Below are 25,785 nucleotides of genomic sequence, written 5' to 3'. Positions count from 1 at the left end.
TACCCCCTTCCCTCCCCCTCCCTGCTCCCCACCTCTCCCCCCTCCCCTCACCTCACCTCACCCTCCTCAGCCACCCCACACCCCCTCTCCCCCCCTCTCCTCTCCCCCCCCCCTCTCCTCTCCCATCTCTCCCCCCCCCCTCTCCTCTCCCCCCCCTCCTCCCCCCCCCCCGTCCTCAACCCCCCTCTCCTCTCCCATCTCTCCTCCCCCCCTCTCCCCCCCCCCTCCCCCCCCCCCGTCCTCAACCCCCTCTCCTCTCCCCCCTCTCTCTTTCTCCCCCTCTTTTTCTCCCACTCCTCCCCTCCCCCCCCCGTCCCCTCCCCCTAAACCCCCCTCCCCCTCCACACACCCCTACCCCCTTCCCTCCACCCTCCCTGCTCCCCACCTTTTCCCCCTCCCCCTCTCCCCCCCCTCCCCTCACCTCTCACCCTCACTCTCACCCTCTCTCTCTCCTCCCCCTCCACCCCCACCTTTCCCCTCTCACCCACCCTCCCTCTTCTCCTCCTCACCACCCCCCTCTCCCTCTTGCCCCTCTCTCTGTGTCTCTGCGTCTATTCTCTCTACCCTCACCTCTCTACTCTCTACTCCCCCCCCCCCCCCCCCCCCTCTCTAGGTGTGTGACTGCAAGTTGGGGGCTATGCGTCAGTAGATAGGGTGGTTATGGGGTAAAAGGAGCAAATTAATAATATTAATATAATATCAAGGGGGGTAATTGGCGTGAGTGCGGGGGGAGGGGGGGGGATAGTTAGTGTGTGTGACGCTGCATGCCGCCTCCCCCCCCCACAACCGCACGTTGGGGGAACAGACCCAACGGGTCTGCACTTGGTCTAGTAGCTTATGTTATCATTGAAGCATTTGAAGATAAATGAACCAAGTAACCTCTTGACACGCTTCCACATGAGGGCTCTGAGCATTAGATGATTGACCTTAGCAATCACAATAGTCTTCCTTTTGATGATGTAAGATATCAATCATCAGTGATTTTTCCTAATGTGTTTTGATTTAAATTTTGTTAATGTAATAACTAGTTAAATCTTGCTTTATTGTCAAGTCTTAACTCAGTTATGAATATCAATTCCCATCTTGGTTATTGTCTACGGCTGCCATGAAGCCCAAAACCAGCTGAACCTGATGCTTGAAATAATTGTTGACACCATCTAACAGTTTTTGAATAACAGTCGTCTGCTAGATCAGTGTCTACCCATGTTCCCCAGAGATGTTGCCTACCTATCCATGTTCTTCAGCGATGCTGCCTGACCAGCTGAGTAACTCCAGCACTTTGTGTCTGCTTATCACTTGCCAGGCCTTGTCCTGCCCCCACCTCTTCTCTGCTTCCTCCCCACTACCATTGAGTTACTCCAGTACTTTGTGTCTTTTTTCAGTAATTGGCAAATTTGGTGAACGAGGCAATTTACGATTGATGCTAATGCTGCATCAGCTTGGCTGAAGAAATGACTAGTTCTGAAAGGACTAGTTGGGCTGTATCCGTTTCAGTACTCTTTATTCCACCCAATGTGCTTGATATTAGGGGTCTGATTAATTAGTTTACATTTTACCCAATAGATTTCATCTCCAAATTCACAGAACAGCCTAACAAACACAATGTCAGCATCATAACTTATCCCACAGTCCTGAATAACAATGTTTCACTGCATCTTAAGCTGTTTAAGCTCCTATTTGAAGGTTGTTTTGGTCAACATTCACATAAGAACAACTAGGATATTTTTTGTTTTGTTTTGTTTTTGCCTTGTAGTGTATATTCTGATGCTGCATCAGGAAAAGAAATGAGTGATGGATATGATGGAATTCACACCAGTGGAAAACAGGAGAACAAAAGTTCAAGGAAGCATCATAGGAGGTCTACACGCACTCGTTCACGACAAGAAAAGACAACTAGACCAAAGCTAACTATCCTAAATGTGATTGCTTCATTTATTTCTTGAATGAGTGGCCTATAAATATTATATCAAATTATTTTAAGGTCAGAACTGATTTTCACTTTCTATCAGGTATCAAATGTAGGAGATAAAATGGTGGAATGCCAGTTGGAAACCCACAATCACAAAATGGTAACCTTTAAATTTGATTTGGATGGCGATGCTCCAGATGAAATAGCAATTTATATGGTAAGTAATAAAAGGAAGAAATCTAACAGATGTATTGATTTAATGGAATATGATAAGAATGAAAAATATAAACACGTTTTTTGGGGATTTCTGTACTTTTAAAAATAGGTGGATAATGATTTTATACTTGAAATTGAAAAGGAGATTTTCATAGAACAGATGAAAGATATAATGGATAAAGCAGAAGATATGCTGACTGAGGAGGCAGAGGACGGTAGAAACTCTACAGGTTTTCAAGTTGCTGGCAAATCTGAAATGGTGAGTCGGGTATGTAATTTGATACTCTATGATGTATGATTGTATTCTAGAAATGAATTTTAAAGGTTCATCTTTGACAGTAAATGAGTATCTGACTTTTTTGTCAAATAGCAATTTGTGATTTCCAATCTGCACGTTATGCACATTACAGAAAAGAGCAAAAAGATTTATCAATTACATTGGATATCTTGAACAGATCAATTAATTATTCTTAAAGTCACATACACTGAAGTTCACCGATCTAGTTCAATTTAAGACTGCACAAATCATGTACAAAGCAAGAAATAATTTACTTCTGGGAAATATACAAAAACTGTTTATGGAAAGACAGGGTGGGTATAATTTGAGAGGGGACTTAATTAAAAAAAAAACCTCAATGTCAGAACAACTCTTAAAAGTATGTGCATAGCAATCTGTGGGATGAATTTGTGGAATGGTTTGGAACAGGAGATAAAACTTAGCACAAACATAATTCAATTTAAAAGATGTACAAAAACACTTTTTTAAAAGGATATTGGGATGAGGCTAGGTGATTTTGAGTGGGATTTTTTATTATACTGATTGTATAGGGAAGGGTGATTATAGGGTTTAAAAGGGAACTGCAGATGCTGGAGAATCGAAGGTTACACAAAAAAGCTGGAGAAACTCAGCGGGTGCAGCAGCATCTATGGAGCGGATGAACCTGTAATTTTCAGTTACAGAATTAGTTCACATAATCCAAGTATCATTATAGGGTGATGGGTTGTATGTATGTCTAAGAGATACTTATAGTATATGAGTTTTTTTTTCCCCTCTTTTTTTGTATGGCTTTGTAAATATTTGATTAGTGTATAAATGTAAATAATTTGGTGTACATATGGAAATAGGTGTTTATCGCTGCTAAATTTGTATAAGATAATTATAAGCAGTTGAATAAGTGGTGGGAATTAATAAGCTTTGGCTTCTTCCTGCTTCTTTTCGGACATATTATTTAATTTATTTATAAATATTGTTTATGACACTTTATAAATATTCTTGTTGTTTTTTTGTATGCTTTCACACTCTTTTATTCTTTTATTCTGCTCGAAATAAAGAATCAAATAAATAAATGGATGGATGGATAGAAATCTTGAGTTACAGAATTTTCAGTTACAGAATTAGTTCACATAATCCAAGTATCATCAAGTTAGATTTGTACTGGATATGTTCATACCATCTCTGAGTTTCGAGTAGATTAACTTTTACATGTGCTGTTTGTTTGCTTTTAAACTACCATGTGTTCCTATAGGTTCTAGTGTAATGCTTGTAACATTTTCCCTGTCATTATGCAGATGTCAACTTCTCAACAGAAGTGTCAACAGAATGGTAAGTAGTAGGTGTACTTTTCCTGTTATTGTGCTTCAGAACATTGTATTCATGTTAAGGCAAATGTAGCTATAAGTGCTGAACATACTATGTTTTTAATAGGTTATACGCAAACAGTTCCCTTTACATGCAGCTGGGAGCGTAAACCTCTGAGCATTGTACCAATAGGCAGCCTCACACCTCCACACATCTAAAGGGCCTGTCCCACTTGGTGATTTTTTTCGGCGACTGCCGGCGTCATTCACTGACGTATCAGCGTCGCCGAAAGATTTTGAACATTTCAGAATCCAGCGGCGACAAAAAAATGTTGCGACACTTGAGGAAACACCGTGGTCAATACGTCATCACTCCGCACGACACCACGACTTTTTTGGTGACCTGATACAATAGACAATAGGTGTAGGAGTAGGCCATTCGGCCCTTCGAGCCAGCACCGCCATTCAATGTGATCATGGCTGATCATCCCCAATCAGTACCCCGTTCCTGCCTTCTCCCCATATTCCCTGACTCCGCTATTTTTAAGAGCCCTATCTAGCTCTCTCTTGAAAGCATCCAGAGAACCGGCCTCCACCGCCCTCTGAGGCAGAGAATTCCACAGACTCACCACTCTCTGTGAGGAAAAAGTGTTTCCTCGTCTCCGTTCTAAATAGCTTACTCCTTATTCTTAAACTGTGGCCCCTGGTTTTGGACTCTCTCAACATCGGGAACATGTTTCCTGCTTCTAGCGTGTCCAAACCCTTAACAATCGTGTATATGTTTCAATGAGATAACCTCTCATCCTTCTAAACTCCAGAGTGTACAAGCCCAGCTGCTCCATTCTCTCAGCATATGACAGTCCCGCCATCCCGGGAATTAACCTTGTCAATTAACCTACGTCAGTCAATGATGCCGACATTCCAGGGCTCTCACTTAACTTTTTTTCCCTGTTACCAGCCGAGCAACCTAGGCAGCTTTTTAGGTTGCCAGATGACAGTTTAGGTGGTCATTTAAGACTGCTTGCATGACGCCTGCGATAATGTGCTCAGACGAAGTGCGTAGTTACCAGTCGGAATTATGCTCAATGAAGCATTCACATATTATTTCTGCTTCGAATAAAGTCACAAACTAAACATATTCACCAATCAAGACATGATATATCCCACAATGACATGCAGCAAAATTATAAGACGGTATCTCAACTCTTCTTACACATTGCAATTAATGCAATTTCTATTAGTTCTTTCCACTTCCAAACAAAAATGTGGTTGGATTATTCAGCGTATGATCAACCTGTGTCAATAAATCCTGGACCATGGTAACATATATGCGTACGTATAGTTGTGAATGTTGCTCATTAAATAACTACAGTACTGATACTCCATATTAAGAGCATTGATTTGCCGTTAAAATGAATTCTGTAATAACGTGTCATCAGCAGCAGTGACGATCGAACACTGCGGTTTTAATGTTTCACGTGTACACAATTTAATGAATCCATCTTTATGGATTCAAACAAATAATGGGAATTAAAACACATTTGATTGCATTCCGTTATCAAACATAGTCAATGTTCGCTCTGAAGACATTTCCAGGACAATAGAGTCAGGGAGGGGGGTGTGTGTGAATCAGTGCGGGGTGGGTAGATGGCGGGGGGGCGGGAGGGGGGGGGGGGGGGTTAGAAGGCAGTCGGTGCAGAATGGATGGATTGAGGCAGGTGAATTAGTACGTATTGGTTGGAGTAGGTAAAATTGTGAGGGGAGAGCACGGGGGATGTCAGCGGTGTTGAATGGGGGGGTCAGTCCGGGATGGGATGGGTGGGGGTAGACAAAAGGGCTGGAGAAACTCAGCCGGTGAAGCAGCATCTATGGAGCGAAGGAAACGCAGCAACGTTTCGAGTCGAGACCCTTCTTCAGACTGTTCCCCCATTCTTCTTGAATGGGAGGATCAGTACAGGATGGATGGAGGGGGGGGAGATCAGAGCAGGATGAATGGAGGGGGGGGGGTGTCAGTACAGTGTGGATCGGAGAGTCTGTGCAGGATGAATGGGGGATCACTACAGGATGAATGAGGGGTAGGTGCAGGGTTAATGGAGGGTGGGTCAGTACGGGATGAATGCGTGGAATAGTACAGGATGATTGGGGGATCAGTACAGGATGGATGGGCAGGAGAGAACAACGCAGTATGAATGGGGGGGTGGTGGCAGGAGAATCAATGCGAGGTGGATAGGATGATCAGCGCAGGATGAATAGATTGGGGAGATGGGAAGGGGAGCACAGGGGATGTCTGTGAGGACTGAATAGAGGCGGGAATGGGGATCAGTGCGGGATGGAGAGGAGGGGTTCCAGGATGGGGGGGGGGGGGGGGGGGGTGGAGGGGCCGTACAAGAGAGAGAGAGAGAAGGGGGGGGGCAAGGTGGGGAGGAAGGAAGAGGAGATGGAGCCGCTGTTCGAGGCCCGTCATTCGCTCCGACCCTTCCTCACCCCGCACCTAGTATCTTTCCCACGCAATACAGCCGTCACTGCCGACACAAAACGTCCCGTTAATGCTGCCTGACCCGCGGAGTTACTACAGTTTTTTATGTCTGTCTTCGGTACAAACCAGTATCTGGTTGCCAAGCCGAGCAAAATGACTCTGTGTTTAGGTTGCCCGGCGGCGCTTTGAGTGGTCAGTGGCACCCGGGCAACCGCTAATTTCGAGCCCTGCAGTCGCTGAAAAAATCGCCAAGTTGGACAGGCCCTTAAAGCTTTGCTGTGAAGACCTTGGACTGAGCGGGTGCTTGAGAAGGAGCAGGGAAGGAATGATGGTTGTGGAATGGTGGTGAGGGGGTTTAGTAAACTAGTAATTGTAAAATAACAGTGATGGTCCTCTTTTGGGTTTTTTTTTCTACTTTGGCATGGTGAATTTGGCAAAAGATTTACTTTTGAGGACATGGTTAAAACAAATAGGTCACTTTTTTTTAGGCAAAGGTGAGAGGTGTTCAACAAATAACGTTATTTCACCAAATGTTGGGAAGGTGAACAATTGTTAGCCTGCCTCAAGAGTTGAAAACTATGTTGCATTCTTTGGGTTGGGCGATCTTTGTTCACAGAACAAAAGTGGGCTGGGGGATTTATCACATGACCTAGTAAAATTTTTTAAATTTGTTTCCACTGGGTAAGATGGACAATTGTGGACTGGTTTGTGTTATTCACCAATATTCGTTTATATAAAACCCTGAAGTAAAATCTGCACAGTATATGTTTTTGTCATTGTTTTTGTGGATGAATCCTATATAAGATTGTGCTGCATTTTCTATCATTTAAATATCAAACATTTAAGTGAATGAGTGGAATTCTATTGACAATTCACTGTGATATTCTATTGGCTTTTAAGAGGCATAATTGCTTGTGAAGAGGAAAAATAGTTGTTTGAAATGGAGGCGGTTTACACGCTGGTATCAATGTAATTGGCCAGTACTATTGAATTTGCCAGACATGTTGCCTTGTGCGTCTGCGTCAGGTCAATGTACTGCAGAGGGCTCTTGCATTTCAGGACAATTGAACAATTGAAATGGCAAGGCTTGTTCATTCTAATCAATACTGTAAAGGGCCTGTCCCACCAGCATGCGATTACATACGTCTAGCGCAACCAAATGTTGTGGCTTGAGGCGTTCGGCCTCGCGGGGCCGGTCCCAGTTCCAACCGCGGAGGTGTCTGGAGTTGTGCGGGGCTGGTCCCGACATCATACTCACCAATCAGCTGGGCAGGAAGCGGGCCGACTGAATTTGGACGTCGGACGGTGACGTCATCACGCAAAGGCACGCCGGGCGGTGACGTCATTGCGCAACGCCACGTGCTAGGCATACGCCGTCAAGACGCTGCGTACGACGTCGAGAAGCTGCGTATGGCCTCAATGCGGCTGATGGATTTGAGGAATTTGCCTTGGTGCTCCGCCCACAAGTAACAACATGAAAGTTGAAAATTTGAAAGTGAAATTGAAATCAAAATCCATTTTTTGTGAGTTAATTAAAAATAGCTGCTGAATTCAATAACAAAGATCACCCACTGCATAATTGGCATGTCTGGAGAGATTCAAATGATCAGTTTCAAGCAGGATTAATAGTCGAGAGTGTTAAAGTGTATGTATAGGCAATGGAACAATGCGATTCTTATTATTGCAGTTTTGGAGGCCCATTAACGCAATAATACACAAATAAATATACAATAATCAATGAAATAAATGATCAGGAATACTGGGTAACCTGACCATAGTAATACAAAACCAGAGTCCGTAACCAACCTCTCAAAGTACTTCATCATGACAGATGTTAGTGCTACAGATTGGTAGTTATTGAGACGTCTGCTCTTCTTGGGCACTGGTATTATGAATGTCTTTTTAAAGGGGGCGGGGATTTCTGCAAAGTCCACCAACCGGTTGATTGCCACAACTTTTAAGAATTTAGCTTTTACCATTGTTAGTGAGGCCACATGCAAACTGGAGGTAAAGCACCTCGTATTCCGCTTGGGTAGCTTACAACCCAACTGTATGAACATTGAATTAAGCAATTTAATGTAACACACTCCACCCTTTCTTCCCCCCCGCACTCTCTTTCATGTGCCCCCTTCCACCCTGTCAGGCACGTGCCGTGAGTAATTACTCAGGGTAGGCAGTCAGTCGACTTTTTAAAAACAAAAAAAAATTAAACCGCGCATGGGCAGATTGTTCTCTCCATAAAAATAAAGACAGTAACAATTCAATTTTCCCAAGGCTTCGAAGTCTCCTTTATTCTGAGTTACTGAATGGGTGGGGGGGGGGGGGGGGGGTGATGGCAGGTGGAGAGATGGTGGGAAAACGGGAGCACAGGGAAAAGTTGAATCGGTTGTCATCTTATTGAATGACAACACTAGTTCAAGGGACCAATTGGGGGGAGAGTTCCTTTCACAGCATGTGGGGAGTCTGGCCAGGGGTAAAGTTGCAGGAAGGGCAGGAGCGTTGATAAGGAGGGGGTCGGGGATAATGCCAGTAACTCACTCACTCACCGCTGCTGCGGCACTCTGGACACGGAGCCACCGCATTGTAGCCGGGGATCGAATCAGCTCGGGTAGCTGCGATCCGTCGCCTGGACCCGACAGCGGAACTGGCCGCCACTTCAGCGCCTTCTGCCGGCCCGCTCACCTCTGGCAGTGCTCTCCGTCTGAACACCTCTCACCTGTTGCTCACCTACTTCGCTCATGTCAGCCGCTTCCTGCAAATCCTTAAATTCCCACAGCCGAGTAACCTCAATCGCGCTGTTGGAATTTAAGAATTTGCGGGAAGCGGTTGACATGAGCGAGGCCAGCGAGCGGCAGGAGAGAGGTTATTAGACGGAGAGCTGCCAGAGGTGAGCGGGAGCCGGCAGAAGGCGCTGAGGTGGCGGCTGGTTCCACTGTCCAGCCCGGCGTCCGCTCACTGCCACCCGAGCTACTTCTCCCCCCGGGCCTCAATATGGTGGCATTGCACGCCTCCGTGCAAGGAGTGTCGCAAGTGGCATGATCCCGACCCCCTCCTTCACAACACTCCTGCCCTCCCCGCAACTTTACCCCGGGCCAGACTCCCCAAACGCTGTGAAAGGAACTCCCCCACCCCGGGAAATACGGTATTTAAAAGCATATAGCACCAAGAAATGTACTTACCACATTATCGGTACACGTACTCCATTCTTCTCTCTTTGTTTCCTAAGATACACTTAAGATAATGGCAATCCATATTTGAAAACCCCGCCAAGAAACTAGCGCTGCACATGCGCAGTAGGCTGCTGCACCTGCGCAGGCAAAGGTAGAATTTCAGCTGCCTTCAGCCCCGCTTGTCATTGACGGCTTGAAGCAGCGCCGACGGCACTTGGGCTGCACAGACCTTCGCGTGTTACAAGTGCTGCGGTTGAAAGGCACGGACAATTATGCCTACCTAAGAGATCGATCTCTTAGATTGGCATAATTCTCCCATGCCTTTACTATTTATATTTAATAATTACCATTTTACAATTTTAGTCAGGGCCTACCTTACCTACCCTGACGGCACGTGCCTGCCCCCTGCCCACGTCCACCTATATCCCTCCCTCTGGCTTTACATTTCATTCCTCTTTCACTTCTCTTTCCTCCTAACCTGACAACCTTTTACCCCCTTTTAATCTCCAGCCTTTCTCCTCCTCTGTATCCAAGCTTCGTCTTACCCCCCAACCTCTTTTCCAGCTTTTGCTCCCCTCTACAGTAATCAGTCTGAAAAAGGGTCCCAACCCGAAATGTCTCCTTTCCTTGTCATGCAGAGATGCTGCCTGACCAGAGTTACTTCAGCACTTTGTGTTTTGTTTCAGTGCATCCAAATTAGTTTATTTATTTGGATGAATTTAATTATTTAATCAATCATATAGAATACCATGCTTCTGATTTGTCCTTGTAGCAACATTATTCATGCAGTTGGCACAGTGAAGCTTCAGGTCTCTGATGACTAAATAGTTGTTCATGAGGGATCTCATGGTGGTAATGATGGAATTTTGATGGAAGGTGATTATACTCTTTCCCAGTGGACATGTTCATTGTATAAAGATAGACACAAAATGTATAATCTGACATTCACAGTTCTTTGATTCTACATGTTCTTCTGTGTTGTTTATCTGAAGAACAGTCAATAGAATTTAACTTTGTTGCTAATATTGTAACACTCTATTTAAAAATCAGCATTTAATGCTGTTTCAGATTGTACCTGAAACAGAAAGCGGTATCAAAATTGCTCAACATATAGCTGAAATATATGGTTCAAACAGGTAACATTGTTTTTATGGATAATATTGATTAAGGTGATTGAATGCTAATGCTATGTCCCATCTTTGTTAGTATTGCATACTGGCCGAAGATGGTTTATTATATGTCCAGTTGTGGAGAACAGTACAACAAGAAAGTCAGAATCTCCAGCAGACATTCATCCAAGTCAGCAACCAGCAACTTCTACTCTGGGTATGACTTTAACAATCTTATAATTGTCTAGCTTGTACATTTTCAAACAGACATAGCAAAACTCATTTTTAACATCTATATTACTAAAACTCTGTTCTTGACCGGTTTCGGCTTTCTGTGCTGCGGTTTCTGAGAGAACGCCGCCACCTACGGCCGTCATTTTTGGCCACCTCGCTCAGAGCCCCCCTCCCACGCGTGTGTGCTGAGGATTTTTCCAGTCGATTAAAATTGACAGAGATATTAATGTTTTTACAACATTCCCCATTCTCTCTGCTGCCCCTGCTGGAGGGAGGGGGAGCGACTATAAAACCAGGAAGTGGTGTGCCTCAATCAGTCTCTGCAAGTGGTGTGCCTCAATCAGAGCTTTGAATGACACTGACAAATGTCTACAGCACTGTGAGTACCCTTAATTTGGTTTGAAAATGAAAACATGGTTTGAGGTAAAAAAGCACTGCCTACAAATAGTTTTTTGGGTTGAAGTAAACAGGCCCTCTCTCTCTCTCTCCCCCCCCCCCCCCCCCCTCCTTCTCCTCCCCCCCCCTCCTCCCCCCTCCCTCCTCCCCCCCCCCTCTCCTCCCCCCCTCTCTTCCCCCCTCTCCTCTCCCCCTCCCTCCTCTCCTCTCCTCCCCCCCTCTCCTCTCCCCCCCCCCTCTCCTCTCCTCCCCCCCCTCTCCTCCCCCCCCCTCCCTCTCCCCCCCCTCTCCCTCCTCCCCCTCCCTCTCCTCTCCCCTCCTCTCCTCCTCCCCCTCTCCCTCTCCCCCCCCTCTCCTCTCCTCCCCCTCCCTCTCCTCCCCCCTCCTCTCCCTCCCCTCTCCTCTCCTCCCTCCTCCCCTCTCCTCTCCCCCCCTCTCTCCTCTCCCCCCCTCCCCTCCTCCCCCCCCCCCTCCCTCTCCTCTCCCCCCCTCTCCTCTCCCCCCTCCCCCCCCCCTCCTCTCCCCCCCTCTCCTCTCCCCCCTCCTCCTCTCCCTCCCCCCCTCCTCTCCTCCCTCTCCTCTCCCCCCCCCCCTCTCCCCCCCCTCACCTGAAATGTTAACTGTTTTCTCTTCCTAGAAATGCAGCTCAACTCAATATTTACATTATCTCTTTTCATTTCAGATTTCCAGCAACTATATTTTTATTTTCATAGTACACTAAATTGATTTCCAAAAGGAAATGTCACTAATGAAATCTGATAACATATTTGCACAAATTTTATGTAATTGAACATTTACATCTTCAAAATTATATTGATACTGTTAATATAGAACATTATAAATATATTGTAGATTAAAATTAACTTAAATAAAAGTGCAAAAAGTCAATAAATTCAGCTTTAGGAGGAATTGTTCTCAAATTAAAGTTAATTAAAATTTACAGAAATCTTATTTTTAATACTTTTCAAACATTTTTCAGAAACTGAAAATGCAAGTGATGACAGACCAATGGATTATTTAGCATGGCAGATCTCTGGTTCTTCAGCTGCTACACATGGCATCACTTCTGGACATTGCATTGCACCTCCATCTTCAGTACCAGTGTTGTCAAATATTAATGACTCAGCAAGTTTGCCTGGTCAAGTAATAAATCCGAGCATTCCTACGAAACAACTGGAACCTGAGGAGAAATCTAGAAATGAAGTGCAGCAGAGTAGTCACCAGGTTAATTCTCCTGTTTCATTTCAAAGTCAGATTGCCAATCACAACCCTTTAGAACTTCAATCTAAGACTGCTTGTCAGCAGCAGACAGAAGAACAATCAGATATAGCTTTTAGCCCACCTTCAGTTGTGGACATGCCTTGTTGTTCTGTTAGTGATTCCCTTGCTATCCAATCAATATCGATCCAAACAGAACTTTCACTTCCTGCTCAATCTGTGGAACCTAATCCCCTTTGCAGCTTTGATTTGGAGCAGCAGCCTGTTATGCAAGCTTACGTGCCTGACATCTCACAACCTGTTTCAATGCAGTCATCTGAAACAGTAAGTAATTCATCACCAAGTTCTCAGCCGCAGAGTCCTGCACAGATTCCAAGTATTAATCAACAGTACCCATCACAAGCACACCCCCAGTCAATTACTATGACTGGTATCGTTAGCAGTCAGCAGCAGCTTTCTCTAGTGGTTGAATCTGATGTGGAAGGTCCACGTAAAATTGAATTTACAGATAATACAATAAAGTCACTGGATGAAAAATTACGTACTTTATTATATCAAGAGCCTGGAGGGATTCTTCCAGTTCATCCAGCTACAGATTCTGCTGATGCTGCTGCTGCAGAATGTATGGGTTGCACAGAAGAGCTTTACGCTGAGCCCCTGGGTGAAGTACATGATGCTACACTTTCCGTGACTGTTTCTGTACACGATGTAAAACATATAGATGCACCTATCCATTCTGTTTTACCAATTACCCAAGTTCCAAATGTGGGATCACTGCCAAGCGTGACAAGTCCACCCGAACATTTACTGGAAGAAACTTCCAATCAATGTGAAGCTTTGAGAGAGGTTCTGTACCAGCATGTGAAAACACCAGAGATACATATGGGTAGAGACTCCACTTTGACTGGAGAAAATGGATCATCTGATAATGTAAGTCATCATTGCTTTTGGCTTTGCCAGAAATTTTGTCTTTGGAAATGTATTTCATATTGAATTTGATGTTGAAGATTCTATCTTAGGATTCATTCCGTGCCACTGTTACCCTTGATGCCTATTTCAAGTGATGATTAACATGGAGTGTTGATTCCTCAGTTTAGGGAGGCACTATAAGGCTTCAATGGATGTGATGTCAGTGTTAACACTCAGGAATGCCATTTCTATCTATGTTCCTGCAATGCCATCTCTGGTGGGTCTCTCCTGATGAAACATTTCAGAAGTGAAATTGGTGACCATAGCTAAAAAATGAAATACAAGTAGTATTGTTTGGTCTGTGGGACAGATCTCGTGTTCCCTAGGTTCAGTGCTGTTGTTTCCACAGGGCTGGTATGCGTCCCAAACCAGTGCCAGAATTTTAACTCTGCATTTATTTATAGTATTTTTTATAATGGTTATAGTGAACCAACTACTTTGCTGCTATTATTGATTTTTAACCATTTATTCTAAACAATAAACTAAGTTAATTCAAATTCTTCTGCTTCAGTGGTGAGATTTAGGTTTAGGTTTTTTGTTGTCACATGTACCAAGGTACAGTGAAAAGCTTTGTTTTGCATGCCATCCAAACAGAAATTATAATACTATACATAAATACAATCAACACAAACTCAAGTACAATGGATAGGGCCAAGGGGAAGATACAGAGTGCAGAATATAGGTCTCAGCATTGTCGCCCATCAGTTCCCTAGACAAAGTCCAATGTGTGCAATGGGGCAGAGATGAAATGGACAGTACCCCAGCTTATGGAAGGATCATTCAGAAGCCTGATAACAGTAGGGAAGTTGCTGTTTTTCAGTCTAGTGGTATGTGCTTGCAAGCTTCAGTACCTTTTTCCAAACGGGAGCAGGGAGAACGAGGTGGAACAAGTCTTTGATTATGGTGGTTGCTTTTCTGAGGCATTGTGAAGTACAGGTGGAGTCAATGGCGTGAGGTCTGGTCTGTGATCTACAACAGTATGCTTTCTATGGTTCATCTGCAGAAGTTTGTAACAGTTATTGGGGACATTCCGAATTTCCTCTGTTTCTTAATCTTGAATCTCTGGATCACTCATCCTGGCATCTTGAATTTAAGCAAAATAATATGTAATATAACTACTATAGCTACTAACATGGAATGAAAGCCTCCAGGATGGTGTGCTGCCTCCCTGGTACAGCTGCACGGCATCTTCAAGTTGGAGGGGGAGTAGCCGGAGGTTGTTGCGCATGTTGGAACAAATGATATAGTAGGGAGAGGAAGGAGGTACTGCAACACGAGTTTAGGGAATAGGTGAAAGGCTGAAAAGCAGGACGTCCAGGATAGTTATCTCTGGTTTGCTTCCAGTACCAGGTGCTAGTGAAGGAAACGTAGAAAATATGTGCAGGAGTAGGCCATTCGGCCCTTCGAGCCTGCACCGCCATTCAATATGATCATGGCTGATCATCCAAATCAATATCCTATACCTGCCTTCTCTCCATACCCCCTGATCCCTTTAGCCACAAGGGCCACATCTAACTCCCTCTTAAATCTAGCCAATGAACTGGCCTCAACTACCTTCTGTGGCAGAGAATTGCACAGATTCACCACTCTCTGTGTAAAAAATGATTTTCTCATCTCAGTCCTAAAAGACTTCCCTCTTATCCTTAAACTATGACCCCTTGTTCTGGACTTCCCCAACATCGGGAATAATCTTCCTGCATCTAGCCTGTCCAACCCCTTAAGAATTTTGTACATTTCTATAAGATCCCCCCTCAATCTTCTAAATTCTAGCGTGTATAAGCCGAGTCTATCCAGTCTTTCTTCATATGAAAGTCCTGCCATCTGAGGAATCAGTCTGGTGAACCTTCTCTGTACTCCCTCTATGGCAAGAATTTCTTTCCTCAGATTAGGATACCAAAACTGTACACAATACTCCAGGTGTGGTCTCACCAAGGCCCTGTACAATTGCAGTAGAACCTTCCTGCTCTTATACTCAAATCCTTTTGCTATGAATGCTAACATACCATTCGCTTTTGTCACTGCCTGCTGCACCTGCATGCCTACTTTCAATGACTGGTGTACCATGACACCCAGGTCTCGTTGCATCTCCCCTTTTCCTAATCGGCCATCATTAAGATAAAAGTCTACTTTCCTGTTTTTGCCACCAAAGTGGATAACCTCACATTTATCCACATTATACTGCATCTGCCATACATTTGCCCACTCACCCAACCTATCCAAGTCACCTTGCAGCCTCCTAGCATCCTCCTCACAGCTAACACTGCCCCCCAGCTTCGTGTCATCCGCAAACTTGGAGATGTTGCATTCAATTCCCCCATCCAGATCATTAATATATATTGTAAATAGCTGGGGTTCCAGCACTGAGCCTTGCGGTACCCCACTGGTCACTGCCTGCCATTGTGAAAAGGACCCATTTACTCCTACTGTTTGCTTCCTGTCTGCCAGCCAGTTCTCTATCCACATCAATACTGAACCCCCAATACCGTGTGCTTTAAGTTTGTATACTAATCTCTTATGTGGGACCTTGTCGAAAGCCTTCTGAAAGTCCAGATATAACACATCCATTGGTTCTCCCTTATCCACTCTACTAGTTACATCCTCGAAAAATTCTATAAGATTCATCAGACATGATTTACCTTTCATAAATCCATGCTGACTTTGTCCAATGAATTCACCACTTTCCAAATGTGCTGCTATCCCATCTTTAATAACTGACTCCAGCATTTGCCCCACTACCGATGTTAGACTAACTGGTCTGTAATTCCCCGTTTTCTCTATCCCTCCATTTTTAAAAAGTGGGGTTACATTAGCTACCCTCCAGTCCTCAGGAACTACTCCAGAATCTAAAGAGTTTTGAAAAATTATCACTAATGCATCCACTATTTCTGCGGCTACTTCCTTCAGTACTCTGGGATGCAACTTTTCGGGCCCTGGGGATTTATCGGCCTTTAATTCATTCAATTTACCTAACACCACTTCTCGGCTAACCTGGATTTCACTCAGTTCCTCCATCTCATTTAGTCCCCGGTCCCTTGCTATTTCCAGCAGATTATTTATGTCTTCCTTAGTGAAGACAGAACCAAAGTAGTTATTCAATTGGTCTGCCATGTCCTTGTTCCCCATGATCAACTCACCTGTTTCTGACTGTGAGGGACCTACATTTGTTTTAACTAATCTTTTCCTATTCACATATCTATAAAAACTTTTGGAGTCAGTTTTTATGTTTCCTGCCAGTTTTCTTTCATAATCTATTTTCCCTTTCCTAATTAAGCCCTTTGTCCTCCTCTGCTGGACTTTGAATTTCTCCCAGTCCCCTGGTAGGCTGCTTTTTCTGGCTAATTTGTATGCTTCATCTTTTGTTTTATACTATCACTTATTTCCCTTATTATCCACGGATGCACTACCTTCCCTGAATTGGCTTAGGTGATGGTGGAAGGTTGCTTCTTGGACTGGAGGCCTGTGACTAGTGGTGTGCCTCAGGGTTCGGTGCTGGGCCCATTACTGTTTGTCATCTATATTAATGATTTGGATGAGAACATACAGGGCAAGATTAGCAAATTTGCTGATGATACAAAAGTCGGTGGTTTTGCAGATAATGAAGATGGCTGTGAACGATTGCAGCAGGATCTGGATCCATTGGCCAGGTGGGCTGAGGAATGATTGATGGAATTTAATACAGAGAAATGTGAGATGTTGCATTTTGGGACATCTAACAAGAGCAGGATCTACATAGTAATGGCAGGGCTCTGGGGAGTGTTGTAGAGCAGAGAGATCTAGGAGTGCAGGTGTATGGTTCCTTGAAGGTTGAGCCCAGGTTGATAATGTGTTCAAAAAAAGCTTTTGGCACTTTGGCCTTCATCAGTCAGGGTATTGAATACAGAGGTTGGGAGGTCATGTTGCAGTTGTACAAGACGTTGGTGAGGCTGTATTTAGAGTATTGTGTTCAGTTCTGGGCACCGTGTTATAGGAAAGATGTTGTCAAGCTGGAGAGGTTACAGAGAAGATTTACGAGGATGTTGTCAAGACTGGAGGGTGTGAGCTATAGGGAGAGGTTGAGTAGGCCGGGTCTCTGTTCCTTCGAGCGCAGGAGAACGATGGGTGATCTTATAGCGGTGTATAAAATCATGAGAGGAATAGATCAGGTAGATGCAGAGTCCTTTGCCCAGAGAAGGTGAATAGAGGACCAGAGGGCATAGGTTTAAGGTGAAGGTGAAGCGATTTAATAGGAATCTGAGGGGTAACTTTTTCACACAAAGGGTGGTGGGTGTATGGAACAATTTGCCATGGGAGGTAGTTGAGGCTGGGACTATCCTAACGTTTAAGAAACAGGTACATGGATAGGACAGGTTTGGAGGGATATGGACCAAGAGCGGGCAGGTTGGACCAGTGTAGCTGGGACATGTAGGCTGGTGTGGGCAAGTTGGGCCGAAGGGCCTGTTTCCACGCTGTATCACTCTATGACTCTGACTCTACCGGGCCTGCAGTTTAGAAGCATGAGGGACGTCGTCATTGAAGCTTAGCGAATAGTGAAAGGCCCAGACGTGACCGTGGGGTGCCGCAAAGCTCGGTGCTGGGACCCCACTTATTTATAATATATATTAACGATTTAGACGAGGGAATAAAATGTGACATCTCCAAGTTTGTGGATGACACAAAGCTGGGTGGCAGTGTGAGCTGCGAGGAGGATGCTATGAGGCTGCAGGGTGACTTGGATAGGTTGGGTGAGTGGGCAGATGCAGTATAATGTGGATATATGTGATGTTATCCACTTTGGTGGCAAGAACAGGCAGGCAGATTATTATCTAAATGGTGTTAGATTAAGAAAAGGGGAGGTGCAGTGAGACCTGGCTTGTATTCACTGGAATTTAGAAGGATGAGAGAGAATCTTATGGAAACATAAAATTCTTAAAGGATTGGACTGGCTAGATGCAGGAAAAATGTTCCTGATGTTGGAGTCCAGAACCAAGGGGTCACAGTTTAAGAATAAGGGGTTGGCCATTTAGGACTGAGATGAGGAAAAACATTTTCAGCCAGAGAATTGTGTATCTGTGAAATTCTCTGCCACAGAAGGCAGTGGAGGCTGATTCACTGGATGTTTTCAAGAGAGAGTTGGATTTAGCTCTTACAGCTAGTGGAATCAAGGGAAATGGGGAAAAGGTAGGAATGGGGTACTGATTTTGGATGATCAGCCATGATCATATTGAATGGCGGTGCTGGCTCGAAGGGCCGAATGGCCTACTCCTGCACCTATTTTCTATGTTTCTAGATAGAGTGGATGTGGAGAGAATGTTTCTAATAGTGGGAGTCTAAGACCAGAGAGCATAAGAATAAAAGAACGACCCTTTAGAAAGGAGATGAGGGAGAATTTCTTCAGGGCTGGTCAATCTGTCGAATTAAATGCCACAGACGGCTGTGGAGGCCAAGTCGTGGGATATTTTAAATCGGCGATTGACAGTTTCTTGCTTAGAAAGGGTGTCAACGGTTATGGGGAGAAGGCAGGAGAACGGGGTTGAGAGGGAATGTAGATAAGTTATGATTGAATGGAGCAGTTGACTCGATGGGCCAGAGGGTCTCATTCTGCTCCTATTACTTATGAACTTATGCATATGTTGATGTGTCAGAGCCTTACTAATGTGTAACATTCTCATCCTTTATTTCAGGTTGCTCCAACATCTCAGGATACTGGTAACAAAATTGTGTATAATGCAAAAAATGGAACAAAGCCAATCAAAGATCCACCAAAAAGACATTTATTAAGTACATCATCAGCAAATAGTGAAAGTGATCAAAAGACAGACAAGCTGTCCATTAGAAGAATCAACACAATTGGCAGATTTTCAGTTATTAGTACAAAAGATGAAGTTACTTTAAAATATCCTGGTCTCAATAGATATTCTGCACCGCCTGAATTATATCCAATGGAATTCCCTACTAGTCCTGATGTAAAGCCTTTGGTTAAGCAAGCTCAAAGCCCAGTTCCCATGGAAGTTAAGCTTTGGAGTCAGGTCTCTTCAGATTCTGATGAGCCATTCAATGTAAAACCTAAAGTTGTTCAAAAGTTACTTATTTGCAATCAGACAACCACAGACGGAGAATTCTCTTTATCAGGAAAATTGGCTGCCTTGTTGAAGAGTGATGATAAGCAGGTGCCTGAACATGTAATTGGCCAAACTCCTCCAACCATAAGCATTCATTCTCCATCTCCTTCCCACTCATCGTACATGAGCAGTGACAATGATTCTGAATTTGAAGATTCTGATATGAAAAAAGAGCTACAGATACTACGAGAAAAGTAGGTTGGTTCATACATGGGATGTAGTACAAACTGACTTTTATTTATTACATTAGTGTCAACATCACTTTTTTATTTATTGATTTGGGGAGATCTGGGCATCACTGGAAAGGCCAGTATCTATTATCCATTCTTAATTGAAGTTGGTGGAAGCCACCTCTTGAACCTCTGCAGTCTTTCTTGTGTAGAGAGGTACTAAGATGAAGGAATACCAATTTATTCCTCAGAATGGTGAGCCGCTTGCAGTTCTTGATCAGCCAAGTTGCAAATTTGGATGGAGTTATCAGAGCAGCTGAGGCAAGTAATTGCAGTGGATTATATACATGGTCACCCACCATGGTCACTGCACCAATTGTGGAGGGCATGGATATAGATAGAGGATGACTGAAGAGCTGCCAATTAAGTGGGCTGCTTTGTTCTGGATAAACAAACTACAGCACAACAGGCCCTTCGGCCCACAATATTGGTGCCGAACAAGACCATCTCTTATCTGCCTGCGCATAGTCCAAATCCCATCAACAGATGATGTTAAGTTTCTTGAGTTGTTGGAAGTGCATTAATCCAAGTGTAAATTATTCCAATATAATTGAGACCGATGTCTTGTAGATAGTTACAAGATGAAGTAATGAAATCCTTTTATTTAGTCAATTATCATGACAAATGTAAAAAGTTTTTTTTGTATTTTGAATGGATTAATGCGTTATCATTTGTTAGCTGCAAATGCAACAATGAATTTATACTGATTACTTTGAACAGATATATGTTTCCCTTAAATCAAATTCAGATATTTGGATAGTGACCAAATTTTTCTTTACACATTTCTGACAATAATGGAATTGTTCTGCATTGGAATCATAATGTACATTTTAACTCTAATAGACACATGAAAGAAATCTCAGAACTTCAAGTTCATCAAAGACATGAGATTCAGGAATTATACAGTCGTTTGGGAAAACCTTTACCAACAGCTTTAGGATTCTTGCAAGCTGTACCACCTACAAGCCGACGGCGAAGAACCAGTAAGAACAAACTAAAAGCTGGCAGGCTTCTTAATCCATTAGTACAGTCTCTGAAGAATGCAGCTTCCAATACAAGTCTATCTTCCAATACAAGTAAGTGAATAGTTCACTACCTACATTGAATAGATGGTTAAAAATAACTAGAGCAACATTCTTGGAGGAAAATACACTGATGTCATTTTGAGTGGGGACCCATCTTTCAACTGATGTAATAGCGGGGAGATAGTAGAAATAAGTGAAGAGAAGGGGTGGGGCAGGTGCTGACTAGTAATAGGTGGTTCCAGGGGATGGGGTTGATTAACAAATGAATCAGATGGGGAAGAGATGGGTGGAGATAGTAGCCAAGGCTGGATATGGGTGGAGATGATAACTAGCCTTGATTACTATCCCCGCTCACCTCTTCCCCGCCTGATCTATCAACCCCTCCACCAAAATTCACCTAATACTTGCCAGCTCTTAGAGGCCCTTCAGACAACTTGCCCATGCCCCATTTGCCAGAGTTTAGCACATATCTCCCTAAATAGTTCCTGTCCATGTACTTGCCCAGATGTCTTTTAAATGTTATAATACAAGACTAGCAGCTCTTTCTATACACCCACCACTCTCTGTGTGGAAAACGTTTCCCCTTAGATTCCCATTAAATCTTCTCCCTCTTACCTTAAACCTGTCGATCTATTCCCTCATGATTATGTACACATCATTCATCAACCTCCTGCGCTCCTAGAAATAGTTGTAGTCTGCTCAATCTCTTCCTGTAGTTTGGGACCTTGAATCCTGACAACATCCTCGTAAATCGCCTGTGTACTTTTCCAGCTTTAATGATATCCTTCCTACAGAAGGGTGACAAAAATGAAACACAATACTCCAAATGCAACCTCACCAATATCTTGATCAATTGTAACCTAACATCACAATTTCCTTACTCAATACCCTGACTGTTAAAGGCCAATATACCAATAGATAGTCATCTTCGCCACACTATCTACCTGTGATGCCCCTTTCAGAGAATTATGTACCTGTACTCCTAGATCCCTCTGCACTACGACACTCTCCAAAGCCCTGCCATTCACTGTGAAGGTCCTGCCTTGCACCTATCTCTGCCCCCCCCTCCCCCTCTGCCCCCCCTCCCCCTCTGCCCCCCCTCCCCCTCTCTGCCCCCCCCCCTTCTCTGCCCCCCCCCCCCTCTGCCCCCCCCTCTCTGCTGCCCCCTCTCTCTGCCGCCCCCCCCCCCCCCCGCGCTGCCCCCCCCCCCCCTCTGTGACCCCCCCCCCCCCCCCCCCTCTGTGACCACCCCCCTTTAATCCCTAATCAGCCCCTGTCTATCCAAATGCATACATGTCTTCTCCCTCAGAGTAACTTGCTTGTGACAGATGTTGGGCTCAATGGCCTTTTCATCTGCAAAAACACTTTCTAGGCACCTCTGGCAGTGCATTTCAGGCATCCACCAACTTCTGTGTAAAAACAAACTTGTCCCTCTCACCTTAAAGTTGTGCACTCTAGTATTTGATATTTCGAATCTAGGAACAGGGTTCTGACTGTCTACCCTATGCCTAGAGAAGGGAGTATTAGCTATAAGAAGTTGGACAAACTTGCCAGAGGTTGAGGGCAGACCTAGTATATAAAATTATGAGGTATAGATAGGGTAGATAATCAGAACCGTTATTTCCCAGGATGGTAATATCAAATACTAGAGGACATAGTTTTAAGGTGAAGGAGCAAAGTTTAAAGGAGATGAGTGGAGCAAGTTTTTTTTTTTTTACAGATGTTGGTGTCTGGGACACACTGCCAGAGGTGGTGGTAGAGGCAGATATAATAGTGGCATTTAAGAAGCGTTTAATAGGCACGTTAATATGCAAAGAATGGAGGGATATGGATCGGGCATCATGTTCTGCACAGGCATTGTGGACCAAAGGTCCTGTTCATGTGCTGTTCTATGTTTCTATGGTTGGAAAGTGTACAACAACACTGAGGACTGGGATCCGTGGATAAAAACAATTGGTGGTGTTTTGAATAGCCAGGAAAGCTATCTATGACTACAGGAGGATAGATCAGTTTGAAAGATGGGCAGATAGAATATAATCCTGAAGAGACAATGTGCTGGATGGTGTAGCTCAATGGGTCAAGCAGCATCTTTATCTATCTGAGATGCTGCCTGACTAGCACATTGTGTCATTTGTAAACCAGCATTTACAGTTCCTTGCTTATAAAATTCCATCCTGAAAAGTTTGAGGGGAAGCATTTTGGTGAGCCACATATGAGCAATGCAAGTGGATGGGGTAGTGAAGAGCACACGTGGAATGCTTGACTTTATAGGGAAGGACATAGAGTCGGAATGTTTTCTTTCAACTTTGCTAAATAATATTAAGACCACATGTGGAATATTGTGTGTAGTTCTGGTCACACGCCTTGGGAATGATGTGAATGCACTGGAAATAAAAGCTCCGCTCTATGATCTTTGCTGGAAAGAGGGCAGAGGAGATTCCCCAGGATGTCGCCTGGATGGGCGGCTTTTGTTGTGGGGAAAGATTGGAAAGGCTGAGCTTGTTTGGCCCTGAGCTTGTGAAGGAGGCTGAGAGCTAACCTGATAGAGGTTTATCAAATGAAGAAAAGTAAAGGTAGGGTAGATAGTCAGAATATGTTTTCCCCATTCAAAACAAGAGAGCATTGTCGTAATGGTGAGGAAAGGTTTCTGTTTTGGACTGTGGTTGATATTTGGAACATGCTTACAAAGGAGATGATGGAAATTGAAACATTTACCATTTTTAAGAGACATTTAGATCGGTGCTTAAATGGGCAAGATATTGAAAGAGATATAACCCTATTGGAGACAAATAATATGAATAGATGGTCAATGTAAATGTGGGCAGAAGAGACCGTTTCTTTGTTTTACAACTCTAAGACAGTGGACTTCTGAACATTAAGGGAATTGTAGAACAGGATGGGAATGTAGAATATGTAAAAGATTAGGTAAAGAGTTGTAAAGCCATATTTGAGGATGTGTATATAAAACTATGAACCCTGATTAACATGGCAATGTACCAGACGTTGTATTAATGTATCAAGTGTTAAATCCAGTTGTTTCTTAAGGGGTCACCTCTAGATGAACTCCATTTTGAATAAAATGCTTCTGTCTCTACATCTTAATACACTGCCTTTACAATATCTTATTATAAGCATTGAATAATTTTACCTCTGCTCTTTTCTGTTACAGATATTCAAACAAATAGCTGTATTGCATCTAAACATCAAGATGCCTCATGTAGTTCTGATACATTAGAAGCTACTCAATCGGAGGCTGTGCAAACCCAACAACCCGGCTCTATCAAATCCTCCTTATCCTCTGATGATTATCAAGGCTTTATTAATGAGGGGGCAGGTGCTGCACAAGGAGATGTTGCCCAAGGTAACTACATAAACAGTTCATCAAATATATTATACCATAGGAAAAAGTGTTGGTTACTGAAAGTCTGCTAGATTCCATAATAATACCTAAAATTGAGGACCAATTTTTGCCAAATTCCTTTTGTTGGCAAATCTTCCCTCGGAGATGGGAATTTAATTTATTCTCTTAAATTTGAAGTGATCTCATCAGTGGTAGATGCTATTTAAAATGATCAAATACCATATAGAAGTCGACCAACATCAAACTATCATTGATATTGAGTTTTGAAACTCATTGCAGCCCATTGCAACGAAGCAACAATCGGTAGAGCAAATTGTATAGTGAATGCTATAACAACAAATGAATGACTCCCCGAAGCAAACTCTGAAAAGATCCAGTTGTTTCATCTGTGGCATCAGGAGTAATCTGAGAAGCTTGCTTTTCTGCCTTGAGAGTGTCTCCGAAGGATAAATAATTTAATATCGGGTATGGGGAAAATATATATAGAACTTGTAGGAGGATAAAGGCTTCAATAAGTTTGAAGGAAAATTAGCTCTTCCAGATGTTCTCAGGTTATACACAAAATGGATTTGCTGGTGGAGCAGGGATGGTGATTGCCCTGAAGCATCAAACAAACAATCGATAATGTAATTGAAAGGATTTTCTGGATGCATCAGATTAGATTGTTCATATATCAGATCTTTCTCATAGATACATCAGTGGTTGTTCATTGGTGGAAATGTTGATCCGCAGATGAATGATTTCAATGTGTGGTTAGACCAGGGAAGTTGGGATTTTTCTTCTGGGATGAAAGACGGTTGAGAAGAAATTTGATAGAGGTGAAAACGATCATGAAGGGCTTGGTTGGCTTCTCTCCCTTTCCCTTTTCTCATTAATAGATGATCCTAAAGTTGGTTGGCTTGGTTGGCTTCTCTCCCTTTCCCTTTTCTCATTAATAGATGATCCTAAAGCCAATCTGGAGTAAAAGGCACAGAATGCAAGAGAAACGTAGGGAGAGAATGGTCAAGATTTGGAACTCAATAGGACCCCTCTCACCCTGGCCGCCAACTCTTTGACGTGCTTCCCTCTGGGAGGTGACACTGGGCTATAAGATTTGGAACACCACTACTTGCAAGGGTGATGGAAACTTAGTTCATCAGACCTCTAAAAAAGCAACTATATAACAATGAGAGAAAGTGCCGGGGAATGGGGCTGAGCTGGGGAATGGGGCTGAGCCGGGGACTGAGCTGGGGAATGGGGCCGAGCTGGGACTGAGCTGGGGAATGGGGCCGAGCTGGGACTGAGCTGGGGAATGGGGCCGAGCTGGGGAATGGGGCTGAGCTGGGGAATGGGGCTGAGCTGGGGAATGGGGCCGAGCTGGGGAATGGGCTGAGCTGGGGAATGGGGCTGGGGAATGGGGAAGCTGGGGAATGGGCCGAGCTGGGGCCGAGCTGGGGAATGGGGCCGAGCTGGGACTGAGCTGGGGAATGGGGCCGAGCTGGGGAATGGGGCCGAGCTGGGGCCGATGGGGCCGAGCTGGGGAATGGGGCCGAGCTGGGGAATGGGGCCGAGCTGGGGAATGGGGAGCTGGGGAATGGCTGGGACTGAGCTGGGGAATGGGGCCGAGCTGGGGACTGGGGCTGCTGGGGAATGGGGCTGAGCTGGGGCTGAGCTGGGGAATGGGGGAGCTGGGACTGAGCTGGGGAATGGGGCGAGCTGGGACTGAGCTGGGGAATGGGGCCGAGCTGGGACTGAGCTGGGGAATGGGGCCGAGCTGGGGGACCGAGCTGGGGAATGGGGCCGAGCTGGGACTGAGC

General features: G+C 44.3%; 1 protein-coding gene across 5 annotated transcripts in view; it reads left to right on the top strand.

Moving 5' to 3' along the window:
* wnk2 (WNK lysine deficient protein kinase 2) overlaps window positions 1-25,785 on the top strand; it is a 140,235-nt gene that overhangs the window by 87,011 nt on the left and 27,439 nt on the right. For 4 of the 5 annotated variants that reach the window (XM_055647485.1, XM_055647483.1, XM_055647487.1 and 1 more), the window contains 9 exons: window positions 1,754-1,919; window positions 2,010-2,126; window positions 2,235-2,384; window positions 3,695-3,728; window positions 10,556-10,675; window positions 12,068-13,236; window positions 18,936-19,567; window positions 20,447-20,679; window positions 23,798-23,989. In XM_055647485.1, coding sequence (XP_055503460.1) covers window positions 1,754-1,919; window positions 2,010-2,126; window positions 2,235-2,384; window positions 3,695-3,728; window positions 10,556-10,675; window positions 12,068-13,236; window positions 18,936-19,567; window positions 20,447-20,679; window positions 23,798-23,989 — 2,813 coding nt within the window. The remainder of the gene's footprint in view (window positions 1-1,753; window positions 1,920-2,009; window positions 2,127-2,234; window positions 2,385-3,694; window positions 3,729-10,555; window positions 10,676-12,067; window positions 13,237-18,935; window positions 19,568-20,446; window positions 20,680-23,797; window positions 23,990-25,785) is intronic. The other variant, XM_055647484.1, reaches the window with a different exon arrangement.

Source organism: Leucoraja erinacea, chromosome 16 (assembly GCF_028641065.1).
Source record: "Leucoraja erinacea ecotype New England chromosome 16, Leri_hhj_1, whole genome shotgun sequence".
NCBI classification, from domain to species: Eukaryota; Metazoa; Chordata; class Chondrichthyes; order Rajiformes; family Rajidae; genus Leucoraja; species Leucoraja erinaceus.
This window is presented reverse-complemented; position numbering and strand designations above follow the sequence as displayed.